Source organism: Tachyglossus aculeatus, chromosome 2, assembly GCF_015852505.1.
Source record: "Tachyglossus aculeatus isolate mTacAcu1 chromosome 2, mTacAcu1.pri, whole genome shotgun sequence".
NCBI classification, from domain to species: domain Eukaryota; kingdom Metazoa; phylum Chordata; class Mammalia; order Monotremata; family Tachyglossidae; genus Tachyglossus; species Tachyglossus aculeatus.
Window position 1 is genome coordinate 66,520,310 of NC_052067.1, and position 14,201 is coordinate 66,534,510.

A 14,201-nucleotide genomic window follows, 5' to 3' on the forward strand; every position below is an offset into this window, starting at 1 on the left:
GAAGTGTTTAACAACCCCTCAGCCCTCCCTTTAAAAAAGCCCTCCTGAAATCCCACTCCTGTCTCAATTATCTCCTCCCTAGGTAAGTTCCTTCCAGTTACTATCTCAGCACTTTGCTCACATCTTTCTGTGTACTCTACCATTTAAGTGTTTACTTTTTCACTTATCCATCTTCACCTTGTTTTTTGCCTCCTATCTGTAAATTATTTTATAGTCTGTCATCTGTGTTCCATAGTAGGTTCCCTGAGGGACCAGACTGTACTGTTTTACCTGTGTCCTGCTCTCCCAATCATATTTATTAATGGTTACTCTGTGCAAGGCACTATACTGAGCGCTTGGGAGAATACAACACAACTGACACATTCTCTGCCCAAATACTCAACACAGTGCTTACCACACAATGGGAGCTTAATCAGTGATATTGACTGAAAAAATGTAAACCTAAATATGAAAGAAAAAGATGAAAAATTAGACTTGAGAAGATGAGACAAAAGCTAAGACAGAAGTACAGAATATGTTAAAATATGGTAAGGTTATTTGAAGACAATTGGAAAAAATCAAGAGGACAAAATAACTGAAATAAATTGGTCAAAAAAGGCCAAAATTGAATCAGAAAACCCTAAAAAAAATTAAAACTATTCCTATGTAATGGATTTCAGTACAACATCCCTTTAGTAAGAAAACTGTAATTCTCACCAACTGTCACTTTAATCTCTTCTCTTTCCTATATTTTACATATAGTCTGCACTACTGCTTGTCTACATTTGCGCATTCAAATAGTCTAAAGTTTCTTGCTGTCTGAAACTCTTTCCAGAGGCAGAGATCTCATTTTTACACAGACCCTGAAAGTCTGCCAGCCACTGCCATTTTCTCTCTCTCTCACTTTTTCACACTCTGTCTCAGCTGGTGCAGCAAGTAGTAGAACACTCATAGGATAGCAGCTGCTCCTTTCTGCTGTAATTTTCCATTCCTAGCTTCTGGATATTAGAGTGAATCTTTCTCTCCAACTCTTCTTCCTGAATATAAGACCAACTGCAGGAAAAATGAAGCATCCATGCAGCCAAAAACCAATATGCGGCTACTTGGCTTATTTTGGGGATTTCCTCTCCTTCATGAGGGAGTGCCTGACGGCTTGTGGTTTCATTTGAATATTTTTTTCCCCTTCCCCTTCTTTGGACACTCATGGCCTACATTCCAGGAGCTCAGTCCTGGCACATGTTGATGAATGTTAGTTTTATTTAGAAACATGACCACTTGTCACTGTTCAGTCTCATGTTATCAGTCAGGGTCTACCAACATTTGCTTAGTGTGAATATGCCCATACTTCTCTACACCAACAAAAGCAAACTTGCATCCTGACTCAGTCTCTGCTGGCTTTTGGTCTGCCTGTTTTTGCTTGGAATATTGGAAATTTTCATGGTGCTGGTGAAAGATTTGTGTGTCACAAGGATGGCTGAGGACAGCGGTGTGGATTCAGACCTCCCCGAATGTAACTGCGATGTCACAAGGCAGGCATCTACTTGAGTTTCTTCCATTGTGCATAGCTTTCACTGTAGCATTTGCAGTAGATAGACTATACTAGCTTCAGAAGCGTTAATCTGTGTTTATTTTGCAGCAAGGTTTAGAAATTGTTGCACAGGTGGAACACATTTCCCCTATTAGAAGTGAGAGGATGAATACAAATGTTGCCTAATTTGATGATATCTTGATGTTGCAATTGCCTTTATACTGCATGGATCATGCAATTGATATGGGCTACAGTGAAGGGACAGGGACATTTGAAAGCGTTCAAATATTTAGGGTTGCTAAAGTAGCCCCTTCTCTGCTTTGAAAGGGATGGAGTCAGTAAAAACTTATGAAACAGTTTTGTACAACTCTTACAATTGGGATCTGAAATTTTTTCCTTGTAAAATATTTAAAATCTAACTCTTTCTTCTGATATTTAGCACACATTTATGTCTAAAGTTAGATGTGTTTATATCAATTTTAATAAAATTATGAGGAAATGGGAATTTTACTTAATTACTTTGAATTTTGTGTTCAGTTTTAAAAATTGCTCTTCTCAAATAGAGGTGGTAATGTCTGTTTATACATTAATGGAATTTATAAAAGGTAATTTTTACTTTAGTGACAGAATATAATTATCCTTTCATTCGTGTGGTTGGAATTTGTTATTTTTCTGCTTGTGGATCATTATTATTATGGTATTTGTAAGTGTTTACTATGTGTCAAGCATTGTTATAAGCACTGACAAGTTAATCAGGTCAGACACAATCCCTGTCTCACGTGGGGCTCACAGTCTAATGCAAAACATGTCAATGTTTTGTTTTGTTTTCCTTTTAGAGCCAACTAAGTATAAGAGTTTCACAATTTTATAACATTTTATGAAAGGAATTAATGTGAAGACTTGTCCAATATTTTCAAATATGACTACATGAAAAAAATAGATTTACATTAATGAACTAGATAATTGTATAACATACTATATTTTCCCCAGATCATTCTTTTGCCATGTTCACTAGACTGTGTTTCATAAGGGAGGTGCAAGGACTGACGGATTTATCAGACTTGCTAAATTTACCCAGCCTTGTGACATTACATGTATCTATTTTGAATTGTCATTCTGGATCTTGGGCAACTAAAAGAAATGCATCGCTTACCTTTTACAGTCATTTGTCTAAGTACACTGAACATTTTCCCAAAATAATTTCATTCCAAAAAGTTGACTTGAAATGCATTATGAAAGGGCTCATTTTAACCTATCAATCAGTAGTGTTTATAAGCTCCTCCTGGGCTATAAGCTCCTTGTAGGCAGGAATTGCACCTACCAACTCTGCACATAGTGAGGACTCAATAAATGTCGCTCATTGATTTAACAGTTACTGTGTTAAGTAGTTGGCACGTAGAGTTGATAGACATAATCCATGCCCTCAGGGACCTCACAGACTAACAGGGGAGGCAGACATTAAAATTAATTACATATAGGAGAAGCAATGGTAGTATAAAGATGTGTACATAAGTGCTATGGGGGAAGGAATTAGGTAACAAAGTGAATTAGTTCCCGTTGTGGGCTGGGAATGTGTGTGGTGATGGGGGATTATGGCAATGAAAGGAACACCTGGTTGAGAGAACCCAAAGGGTATTTTAAGTGTTGATTTTCTGTTTCAGGTTTTTATTAACAACAAATTATTCTGTTTGGTACAAATTAAAAATTATGTAATGAAGCAGGTCAGCTTTCCAGTCATTATTGTGGGATTTATAGAGGCTATGCCTGGTTCCCTTAGGGAAGGAGAAAGAGAATAGGAAAGGGTCGTCAGAAAGTGAGGGGGAATGAGAAAAGGAGTGAAGAGAACAAAGGAGAGATAAGGGCAGGTGATTTACTTCTTCCTACTCTGCTGCCCATGGTGCCACTTGTACACCTCTGCTGTGCAGCCCTGGCAGTTTTGTTGAGACTGGATGGCACTTCCTTCTGGCTCCAGCTGCTCTTCCCAAGGCTTACACACAAGGCTACCTCAATCAGTCCAATCAATCGTATTCATTGAGCACTTACTGTGTGCAGAGCAGTGTACTAAGTGCTTGGAAAGTACAATTTGGGCACTGCACAATATTCCTGAATCATGGAATTGATTTGGCCAATGTGGGTGGCACTTTTTTTTATTTGACTAGTGAATAAGACATGCTTCTATTCCGCGCTTTCTCTAAGCTGAAAATGAACTTTGAACTCTTGGCCAACCGAGCCCCCAAAAAGAGAGAGTTTGAGTGATATTGCCTAAACCAGAAACACTGTAATTAACTCCTGTGGGTGGGGTCTCAGGACCACGACTTGTCTGTCATTCTCCTCCAGGAGGCCTTCCCAGACTGAGCCCCTTCCTTCCTCTCCCCCTCTTCCCCCCTCCATCCCCCTCATCTTACCTCCTTCCCTTCCCCACAGCACCTGTATATATGTACTCTATTTATTTATTTTACTTGTACATATCTATTCTATTTTATTTTGTTAGTATGTTTGGTTTTGTTCTCTGTCTCCCCCTTTTAGACTGTGAGCCCACTGTTGGGTAGGGACTGTCTCCATATGTTGTCAACCTGTACTTCCCAAGTGCTTAGTACAGTGCTCTGCACATAGTAAGTGCTCAATAAATACGATTGATTGATTCTCTGCAGGAGACTTCATCATTGTCCTTTATTAAGGAGGATAAAGGTTACTCTTTGATAGTCCCAAAGATAACCCTTTTGTATAAGAAATATTTTACTTGTACATTTCTATCCTATTTATTTTATTTTGTTGGTATGTTTGGTTCTGTTCTCTTTCTCCCCCTTTTAGACTGTGAGCCCAATGTTGGGTAGGGACTGTCTCTATGTGTTGCCAATTTGTACTTCCCAAGCGCTTAGTACAGTGCTCTGCACATAGTAAGCGCTCAATAAATACGATTGATTGATTGATTGATAAGAATGGTGCTCCTCTACTTGGGTGTAGAGTGCTCCTGATCAATTAATCAGTCAGTCACATTTACTGAGTGCTTACTGTGTGCAGGACACAGTACTAAGCACATGGGAGGGTTCAGTATGACAGATTTGGTAGACTTCTTTCTGCCCACAATGAGCTGATGTAGAATTTTAAGTTTCTGACAGCTGAGGGTTTGGGTTTAGGCCTTCATTTTTCTGCTTTCGTGTTGCCAGGTCTCATGAGAGCTCATTGCCACAGATGCAGATGAAAAAAATGTTCAGAATTGTATATCGAATGCCTAGTCCTCATGAATGTACACACAATTCTATGTACATGTCTCCATCAGGTTTGCTATACTGTGTTTTCATGGCATAGCATGGGTAGGACACTATTCAAGCAATGTTATACCCACAGTGTACCTCTGACAGATTAGAATTTGATTTATAAACTGTCAGAGGTAGATTTGGTGTAGGAAGAAAGTGTAATGTCAAGGTTAATGTAACATCTGCTCCAAGAGGCCTTCTCCAATTAAGACCTTTTCTCCCCGACTCACTCTCCCTTCTGCATTGTCTTTGCACTTGGAGCTATGACCTTTGGATATTTGGTATTTGCCTCACCCTCAGCCCTACTGCACCTATCTATAAATTATGTGTTATTAATTGCTTATATTAATGTGTGGCACCTCAAGTAGACTGTAGACTTGTTGTGGGCAGGGACTATTATACTATAATCTCCCAAGTGCTTATTACAGTGCTCTGCACATAGTAAGCACTCAGTAGATATTATCGATTGATTAATAACGTGCATGTGGATGGCATTGGCCAAGATGTGCTTATTAGAACAGTTTTTCATAATGAGAGATTCTCATGAATGTGTTTACTCTTGCAAAATAGATGAGTTGTAACTAATTCATGGTCTTTACTCTTCTAAGATAACCTCCTAAACTAGATCTATTATGACTGTCTCCATCTCTAATCCATTTTTCATGCTTCCTCCCTGCATGAAAAACCCTACCCCTTTAAAACACAACCCATAATCTATCCCTCTACCCCTTTAAAGTCCTTCTAAAAAAGTCATTCTTTGACTGTTCCATTGTCCTAGATATGCCTTCCCATCCCCCAGGTCAGTGTTCCAGCATACATCTGTTTATTAAATCACTTCTGTTATTGATCTGTAGCTTCTATTCCTGCTCATCTATATATTTGGAAATCTGGGCCCACTCATTTCTCCCTGACCATGAATTTTATTTTTTCTTTGAAATGCATGTTTCCCAAACACCTGATACAGTACTTTACACCCAGTAGGTATTTACTAAATGCTGCTGTTGATGACGATGAGTTGTTTACATAGATTCTGTCCTTACCAAAGCTTAAAATGTATATTTGAATACCAAATTCATTTGTTGTTATGGGCAGAATACTGCACACCTAAATGGAAAAGCAAAACTGAATGACATGTAATTGGGCTGGGATGCATAAATGAATTTTCAAGGCAATCAAGAACAGGGTACAATTTGTACTTCTAAAGCTAGTTGGTTTCAGAAGTCTTATATTAATGGAATTATGAATCATGAGGAAGCACGTTGTAGTGTTGTTTTCAACATCCTACTAATACAGTAGGGACTAGATCGTGAAGATATTTTTGAAAACAAATTGCATGTACCTCAAAGTTAATCAACATCAACAAATATCAGTGGAAAAAATTGAATAAATTAGGATGATAATGGAAATTGAATCAAAAAGAATGGAAAACATATGGGATACGGTTTCTCCCACAGTGTGGGTAGAGAATGGTTATTAAATAAATTTTTAATGGATCACTTTTTCCATTTATTTTACATTCATTGCAAATTAGGGTACGGTAGATATGCAAGTTATCTGTAGATTTCAGCAGCAACACAGATTTTGTTTTTCATTACTTATTAAGTGGATGCATATTTAATTTACCAATAAAAGCTTTGGGATTATCTGTCCTCACTTTACTTCAATTGCTAATGTTGGTGCAGCCAATGAGATTATGAACTCCTGAGGACAGGCACCATGTCACAACGGCCTTACTGCAGTGCTCAACACGAAGGCATGAAATAAATACTATTATGAAAATGAACACAGTGTAGGGTTTAAACCAGGTAAATCTTATCTGTCATTTTCATCAAGAATGTCAAACATATTCCTGTGAGTGGTTTTCTTAAGCAGTTATAAATTTGCTTGCAGGCTTGCGGGCTTTTTTTAAAAGCCACAGATTATTAATTCCTTGTAAAATGATTAGGAACCTAATAGATTATTGTCAGTTGTAACAAAAGAAAATTAAATTGATGAGCAGAGTAAGCATTATTCATTTTTTTTCCATATGCACTGCTAAAGGGCAGGGTTTCTGTGAGCCAAGGACACTAGTCTAAGATCAGAGGAGAAAAAAAGACAGGGAAGTGGAGGAACAAAGAAGACAGGCAGGTGGGCAGGCTTATGTCCGGTCCCTCTCATCCCCTCGCCTAATTGACCTTCCTTTCAGACCACTGGTCAGTTATAGCCGTCAGCTAACATCCATCCTCTCCCCAGCACTACTCTTGGCATCTATCCTAAGCTGCAGGATCACCGCAGCTGGTGCCACTAGCCATGGCCTTGAGCAGCTGTGTGAAGATCCCCCCCAACCCTCACCACCCCGTGCCCATCCCCACTGGGGGAGAACAGCCCCTGCCCTGAGAGCATCACCTGGCAACAGTAGCTGTGGTACTCTGGGTTACTTTGAGCAGGGAACCTGCTTCCGGGAAAATGTGAGGAAAGAGCCTTATATATCACTCAATTAATCGTATTTATTAAGCACTTATTGTGTGTGGAGCATTGTACTAAGCGCGTAGCAGAGTACAATATAAAAGAGTTGGTATACACGTTCCCTGCCCACAACGAGCTTACATTCTAGAGGACTGCCAAGCTAGCTGTCTTCCTCCCTTCAAGGCCCTACTGAGAGCTCACCTCCTCCAGGAGGCCTTCCCAGACTGAGCCCCTTCCTTCCTCTCCCCCTCGTCCCACTCTCCATCCCCCCATCTTACCTCCTTCCCTTCCCCACAGCACCTGTATATATGTATATATGCTTGTACATATTTATTACTCTATTTATTTTACTTGTACATATCTATTCTATTTATTTTATTTTGGTAGTATGTTTGGTTTTGTTCTCTGTCTCCCCCTTTTAGACTGTGAGCCCACTGTTGGGTAGGGACTGTCTCTATATGTTGCCAACTTGTACTTCCCAAGCGCTTAGTACAGTGCTCTGCACACAGTAAGCGCTCAATAAATACAATTGATGATGAGGACTGTAGCTCATTTGGCACCCTGCTGTTATCTGGCTGTCTTCTACTTTGCTTGTATATGACAGCTGTATCTCATTTAGTTCATAACCTCCTCAAGGGCAGGGATTCCTAAGTTTTAACTTGTACTATGCAACTTATAGTTGGGCCAAGCATCTATGGGTGCTTAGTAAATATTAAATTAGCTGAAAATTGACTGTGTGAGCTCTAAATGAATGAATAAATATTGCATAAAACTTGTTTTTCAATTACAAGTATGCCTTTAGTACAACTGGTGGGTGAGGGGTTTGTGGCTGTAATTGGTAAGGAACTTTGCTTTATGAAAGGCCTGCTATTTTCTCGACCTAAATAAATGTTGTGAATTTCACAAGGGAACCGATATTTAAGGAATGGATTTGGAGGGTAAGTGTAGGGAATATTATCATTAAGCGATCTTTCACGTGCACTACATTATCACATGGGTTAAACAAAGAGTACATGACAGGAATTGGTTTGCTAATCTATTCTGTCTATGTATGGGACTTAAGCACTTATTATGTGGCAAACACTGTACTAAGTGCTGTGGTAGATATAAGATAATCACATTGGACACAGTCCCTATCCCATATGGGGCTCACAGTCTGAGTAGGATTTACTCCCCATTTTATAGATGAGGAAGCTGAGGCATGGAGAAGGTGCCACAGCAGACAAGTGGCAGAGAGAATCAGAGAACTTGAGTTCTAATCCCCAAAGTGCTGTACCCTTTCCACTAGGCCATGCTTCTTCTCATATGTTGAGTACTTCATGCAGAGCACTGTACTAAGCACTTGGGAAAATGCAGTCCAGTTGTAGAGACAGTCCCTGCCCTCAAAGACCTTACAACACAGCAGTGATTGAATATTTGAAAGGCTTCTGAGAAAGGCTTTGTTGTCTACGACCTACCCTTCGGTGTCCTCCCTCTCATTAGTTGGTGCTTATTCTGTGCAGGGCTTGGGAGAGTACAATATAACCTAGTTGGGAGATACATCCCCTGCCCACAAGGAGTTTTACAGTCTAGAGGGGAACACAGAAATTAATATAAAGTAAAGAATTACTAATATATACTTAAGTGCTGTGAGTCTAAGGAAGGGGTAAATAAAGGGTACAAATTCAAGTGCAAAGGTGACCCAGAAGAGCACGGGAGAAATGAAATGAAGACCTACTCGGGGAAAGCCTGGAAACCCCCTGCTTGGGGGTTGTGTAACATTGTAAGGCCTCTGCTTGGGGGGCTTTGTGAAGCCTCTGCTGGGGTTTCTAGACTGTGAGCCCACTGTTGGGTAGGGACTGTCTCTATATGTTGCCAACTTGTACTTCCCAAGCGCTTAGTACAGTGCTCTGCACACAGTAAGCGCTCAATAAATACGATTGATTGATTACATAACACTGTGAGGCCCCCGCTTGGGGTCGCGTAACTCTGTGAGGCCTCTGCGCAGGGGTCACTTAATTCTGTAAGGCCTCTGCTCGGAGGTCGTGTAACTCTGAACCCTCTGCTTGGGGATCGCATAACTCAGTAACTATAAAAATATGCCTTTTGGGTGCCCACCACATCCGAGGCAACCTCTCTGCAGGGTGTGGTGGGTGAAGTGGTGGTGGCAGTAACAGCAGCACTTGGTGTCAGGCAGCATGTCAGCCACAGCATCTGTGCTCGGTACCAGGCAGCATCTGTGGTGGAGTGGGCGGGGGAAATTACTGCTGAGAGGAAACATCTGGAGGACTCCTGGGTTCTTTTTGAGGACTTAGCATTAATATCCTTGGTGCCCTTGGGGAAAACTAGTGCCGGATCAATCAATCAGTCATATTGAGCGCTCACTGTGTGTATCGCTCTGTACTAAGTGCTTGGGAGAGTTCAGTGTAACACTTAGTAGACACATTTCCTGCCCACAGTGAGCTTACAGTCTAGTGGGGGAGACAGGCATTGATATAAATGAATAAATTATGAATATGGGGGTGGATGCAGATGGAGAAGAGAAGGGGACCCAGAACAGAGCCTTGAGGAACACTCACAATTCGGGGTGGGAGGCAGAGGAGGATCCCGCAAAGAGACTGAGAAAGAGTGGCTGGAGAGATAGAAGGAGAGCCAAGAGAGAACACTGTCAGTGAAGCTGAGGTTGGATAATGTTTCCAGGCAAAGGGGGTTGTCAACAGGGTTGAAGGCAGGTGAGAGACTGAAGAGGATTAGGATGGAGTAGAGGCCATTGATTTGGCAAGAAGGAGATCATGTATGATCTTTGAGAGGGTGGTTTCTGCGGAGTGAAGGGTATCAAAGCCAGATTGGAGGGGTTCAAGGAGAGAATTGGAGGAGAGGAACTTGGAACAATGGTTATAGACAACTCACTAAAGGAGCTTGAAGACTGGTAGGAGGGAGTTGGGGGGTGATAACTGGAGGTAGCTGTCTGGACAAGGGAGGGGTTTTTTTAGAGGGGAGACATAAGCATGTTTGAAAGCAGTGGGGAAGAAGCCATTGGAGAGTGAATGGTTGAAGATAGTGGTTAGGGATGGAAAAAGGCAAGTGCTTTGATAAGGTGCGAAAGGATGGAGGATGACCAGGTGGAGGTGGTGAATTTTGAGAGAACACAGGAGATCTCTTGAGGTACTTAGGGAAAAGATGGGAGAGTTGAAGAAGGGGCAGGAGGAGGGAGGGACCAGAAAGGAGCCGGGAAGGTTTTAGGGAGATCTCACCTAATAGTTTCACCTTTCTCAATGAAGTAAGTGCCCAGGTCATTAGGGGCTAGAGATGGAGGAGGCAGCGGGGGACAGAGGGTTTGAGGAAGAAGGATTTTGAAGTGAATAACTCACCTACATTTGAAAGACTCATCTGAATAACATAAGCAAATGGTGTTAAACCAGTGTGAATTGTCAGTGTGGGAATTCTCTTTATCAACGTCATTTGGCTAAGAAAGAATCTTGGAGATACTTTTCAGTCCAGTTGAGATTGAAAAGTCTATAACAGTGATTGATCTGTTTGTGTTGAACATACTTGTTTTGTTTTGTTGTCTGTCTCCCCCTTCTACAATGTGAGCCCATTGTTGGGTAGGGATCCTCTCTATATGTTGTCGATTTGTACTTCACAAGCACGTAGGATAGTGCTTTGCACACAGTGAGTGCTCAATAAGTAAGATTGAATGAATGTATGAATGAATGAGATCTCTGTGCAGTTTTAAAATATTGGTTCATGGAATTGCCAAGTGGAAAAGAAGACTCAGTAACATTAGCATGCAACACTGAAATTATCATTTCATTTCTTCCTAAAAATTAGTTATATTCTGCTCATTTAACCTCTTAATTGTCTTTTCTGAAATATCTGCCTTTAAGAGAACAAAATAAATAGATTTGCGTCAACAAATTTTATTTGGTGCAAAAAGGATTTTGATTAATTTGAAATGTAATAAAGCTAATGTGACCATATTGACTGGTTGGTTGATTTTTAGTTAGAATTGTCATTAATTATTGGAGTCTGTCTTTTTGGTTCTGCTTCTGTTTGCCTCTATTCTCTATCTTTCTGCACTTTTATGGTATTTGTTAAGCATTTACTATGCGCCAGGTACTGTACTAAGCATTACAGTAGATACAAGTTAATCAGGTTGGACAAAGGTCATGACCCACATGGGGCTCAAAATATTAATCCACATTTTACAGATGAGGAAATGGAGGCACAGAGAAGTTAAGAGACTTGCCCAAGGTCAACCCAGCAAGCAAGTGGCAGAGCTGGGTTTAGAGCCCAGATCCTTCTGGCTCCTAGGTCCATACTATAGCTACTAAGCCATGCTGCTTCTCTAGTTTTCTTCCTTGTTCATAACTACCCTTTCTTGGCCATTCATATCCATCTTTGAACTCATTAAAATCTAATCACTTCAAGTTAATAATAATAATAATGATATTTGTTAAGCACCTACTAGGTGCCAGGCACTGTACTAACTGCTGGGGTGGATACAAGCAACTCCGGTTGGACTAAAGTCCCTGGCCCACACAGGGCTCACATTCTTCATCGCCGTTTTACAGATCTGAAGTACAGAGAAGTGAAATGGCTTGCCCAAAGCCACACAACAGACAAGTGGCAGAGCCAAAATTAGAACCCATGACCTTCGTGTTTTAGATAAAATTATTCAGAATGGAGATTTTCATCCTAAGATTAGCATATACTGAGCTGCCATGAAATTTGAAAGGAATTGTAGAATATGCAAGTGTGCTTAATTTGTAGACTTGGCTTTTCAACATGGTAGTGTTATAAGGCTGTGCATGATTAAAATGGTGTTGTTTTTAACCTCCCTTCAAGCAAATGCTTCTTATCAGTTAATATCATTTATTGAGTGTTTACTATGTGCAGAGCACTGTACCTAGCACTTGGAAGAGTGCAGTATAACAGAGTTGTTAGACACATTGCCTGCCCACAAGGAATTTATAGTCTAGAGGGAGAGACAGACATTAATGTAAATAAATAAATTTTGGAATCATCATCATCATCAATCGTATTTATTGAGCGCTTACTGAGTGCAGAGCACTGTACTAAGCACTTGGGAAGTACAAATTGGCAACAATTGGAATATTGGAATATATGTAAGTGTTGAGGATGGGGTGAATACCAAGTGCCCAGAGCGTACAGATCCGAGGGCACAGATGACACACAAGGGAGAGGGAGCTGGGGAACAGGGCTTAATTGGGGAAGGCCTCTTGGAGGAGATGTGACTTTAATAAGGCTTTGAAGGGGGGAAGAGTGGTGGTCTGGCTTATGTGGAGGGGGGAGAGTGTTACAGTCCAGAGGGAGGACTTGGGAAGGGATTAGTGATGAGATAGACAAGATCAGGGCACAGTGAACAAGCAGATGCTAGAAGAGCTGGTCCGTAGGAGATCAATGAGGCAAGGTGGGAGGGACAAAGCTGATTGAGTGCTTTAAAGCTAATGGTAAAGAGTTTCTGTTTGAGGAGGTGGAAGGGCAACAACTGAAGGTTCTTGAAAATGATCTGGGTAGCAGAGTGAAATATGGACTGGAGTAGGAAGAGTCAGTGAGGAGGCAAGGCAGGATAAGATAAGTACTTGGATCAGCATAGAGGCAGTTCAGATGGAGAGGAAAGGGCAGATTTTAAGGATGTTGGGAAGATAAAACAGACAGTATTTGGGTACAGATTGAATATGTGGGTTCTGTGAGAGAGATGAGATGAGGATAATGCCAAGGTTACAGACTTGTGAAATAGGGAGGATCGTGGTACTGTCAACAGTGATGAGAAAGGCAGAGAGAGGACGGGGTTTGGGTGGGAAGATAAGGAGTTTTGTTTTGGATGGGTTTAGTTTCAGTCAGCAGGACATCCAGGTAGAAATATCCCACAGGCAGGAGGAAATGTGAGACTGCCAAGGAGAAGGTCAGGGCCAGAGAGATAAATTTGGAAGGGTAAGGAAACAAATAATGGATTTTCAAGATAGAGCAATAAAATAGTAGTAGGACTCAAGAAACCAGTTAACAAAGTGGAGGAGCTTTTATTTCCATCATGGATTATTTTCAGGCATATCCTGATGAAAAGTTTTGATTTTAAATCGCCATGTCAGAATCAAATAATTTTCACTTGTGGAAACTGTGCAGGTGTCAGTATTGTTTCCTAGCCCAAATCATTCATTCCCTAAAGAAATATAGGCTGTGGTACACAATGCAATTATGATGCATGTGGGCAAAATGCATCTTGCAGATCAGATGCAGCCTGCCAATTGGTTTGTTCATCGGTGCCCTAAAGTGGACCTTCTTCTGCACTGATGAGCTGATTCTGCACCTGAGCTTAGCATGACATGACTGACCTATCCCAGTTGCATTTACGTGCCCTGGCACCAAGTTGGTGACTTACTTGAACTACATTTGATTACCTTTCCAGGTTTAGTTCATGTCCTGGCCACATTAGTGCCTGGTGTAATTGGCAGAACACTGTACTAAGCGCTTGGGGAAAGTACAATGCAATAGAGCTGGTAGATGCTATCCCTTCCCACAGTATACAGGGAGAAATTCCAGATACAGGGAATATTAGAGAATAAGAATGTTTAAGTAATAAATGTGGGGCTGGAGTGAGTATAAAAGTGCTTAAGTGCTTATCCCCTAGAACATGGCTTCACATCATCATCGTCATCAAAGGTATTTATTGAGTGTGTACTGTGTGCAGAGCACTGTACTAAGCACTTGGGAGAATATAACAGAGCTGATAAACATATTCCCTGCCAACAGTGGGCTTACAGTCTATCAATCAATCATATTTATTGAGCACTTACTCTGTACAGAGCACTGTACTAAGTACTTGGGATAGTAAAATATAACCAAGTTGGTAGACATGTACCCTGCTCACAACAGGCTTACAGTTTAAAGGGGGGAGACAGACATTAATATGAAGCTAACCTAAACATGGGTAAACCTCAGACAGCTGAGTACAAGATCATCACCTTGTCATCTTCCAGTTAATGGATGGT

At 40.9% G+C, this 14,201-nt stretch overlaps 1 protein-coding gene across 6 annotated transcripts in view; it reads left to right on the top strand.

The window, feature by feature from the left end:
- The window catches only part of SYNE1 (spectrin repeat containing nuclear envelope protein 1), a 503,300-nt gene that overhangs the window by 442,324 nt on the left and 46,775 nt on the right, over window positions 1–14,201 (top strand). Inside the window, exon 1 of one of the 6 annotated variants that reach the window (XM_038770127.1) lies at window positions 1,376–1,509. The exons of the other annotated variants lie outside the window; for them this stretch is intronic. Within the exon in view, the coding sequence (XP_038626055.1) occupies window positions 1,417–1,509 (93 nt within the window). The 5' untranslated portion in view covers window positions 1,376–1,416. Of the gene's footprint in view, window positions 1–1,375; window positions 1,510–14,201 lie in introns of those variants that run through there. 6 annotated transcript variants of the gene reach the window in all.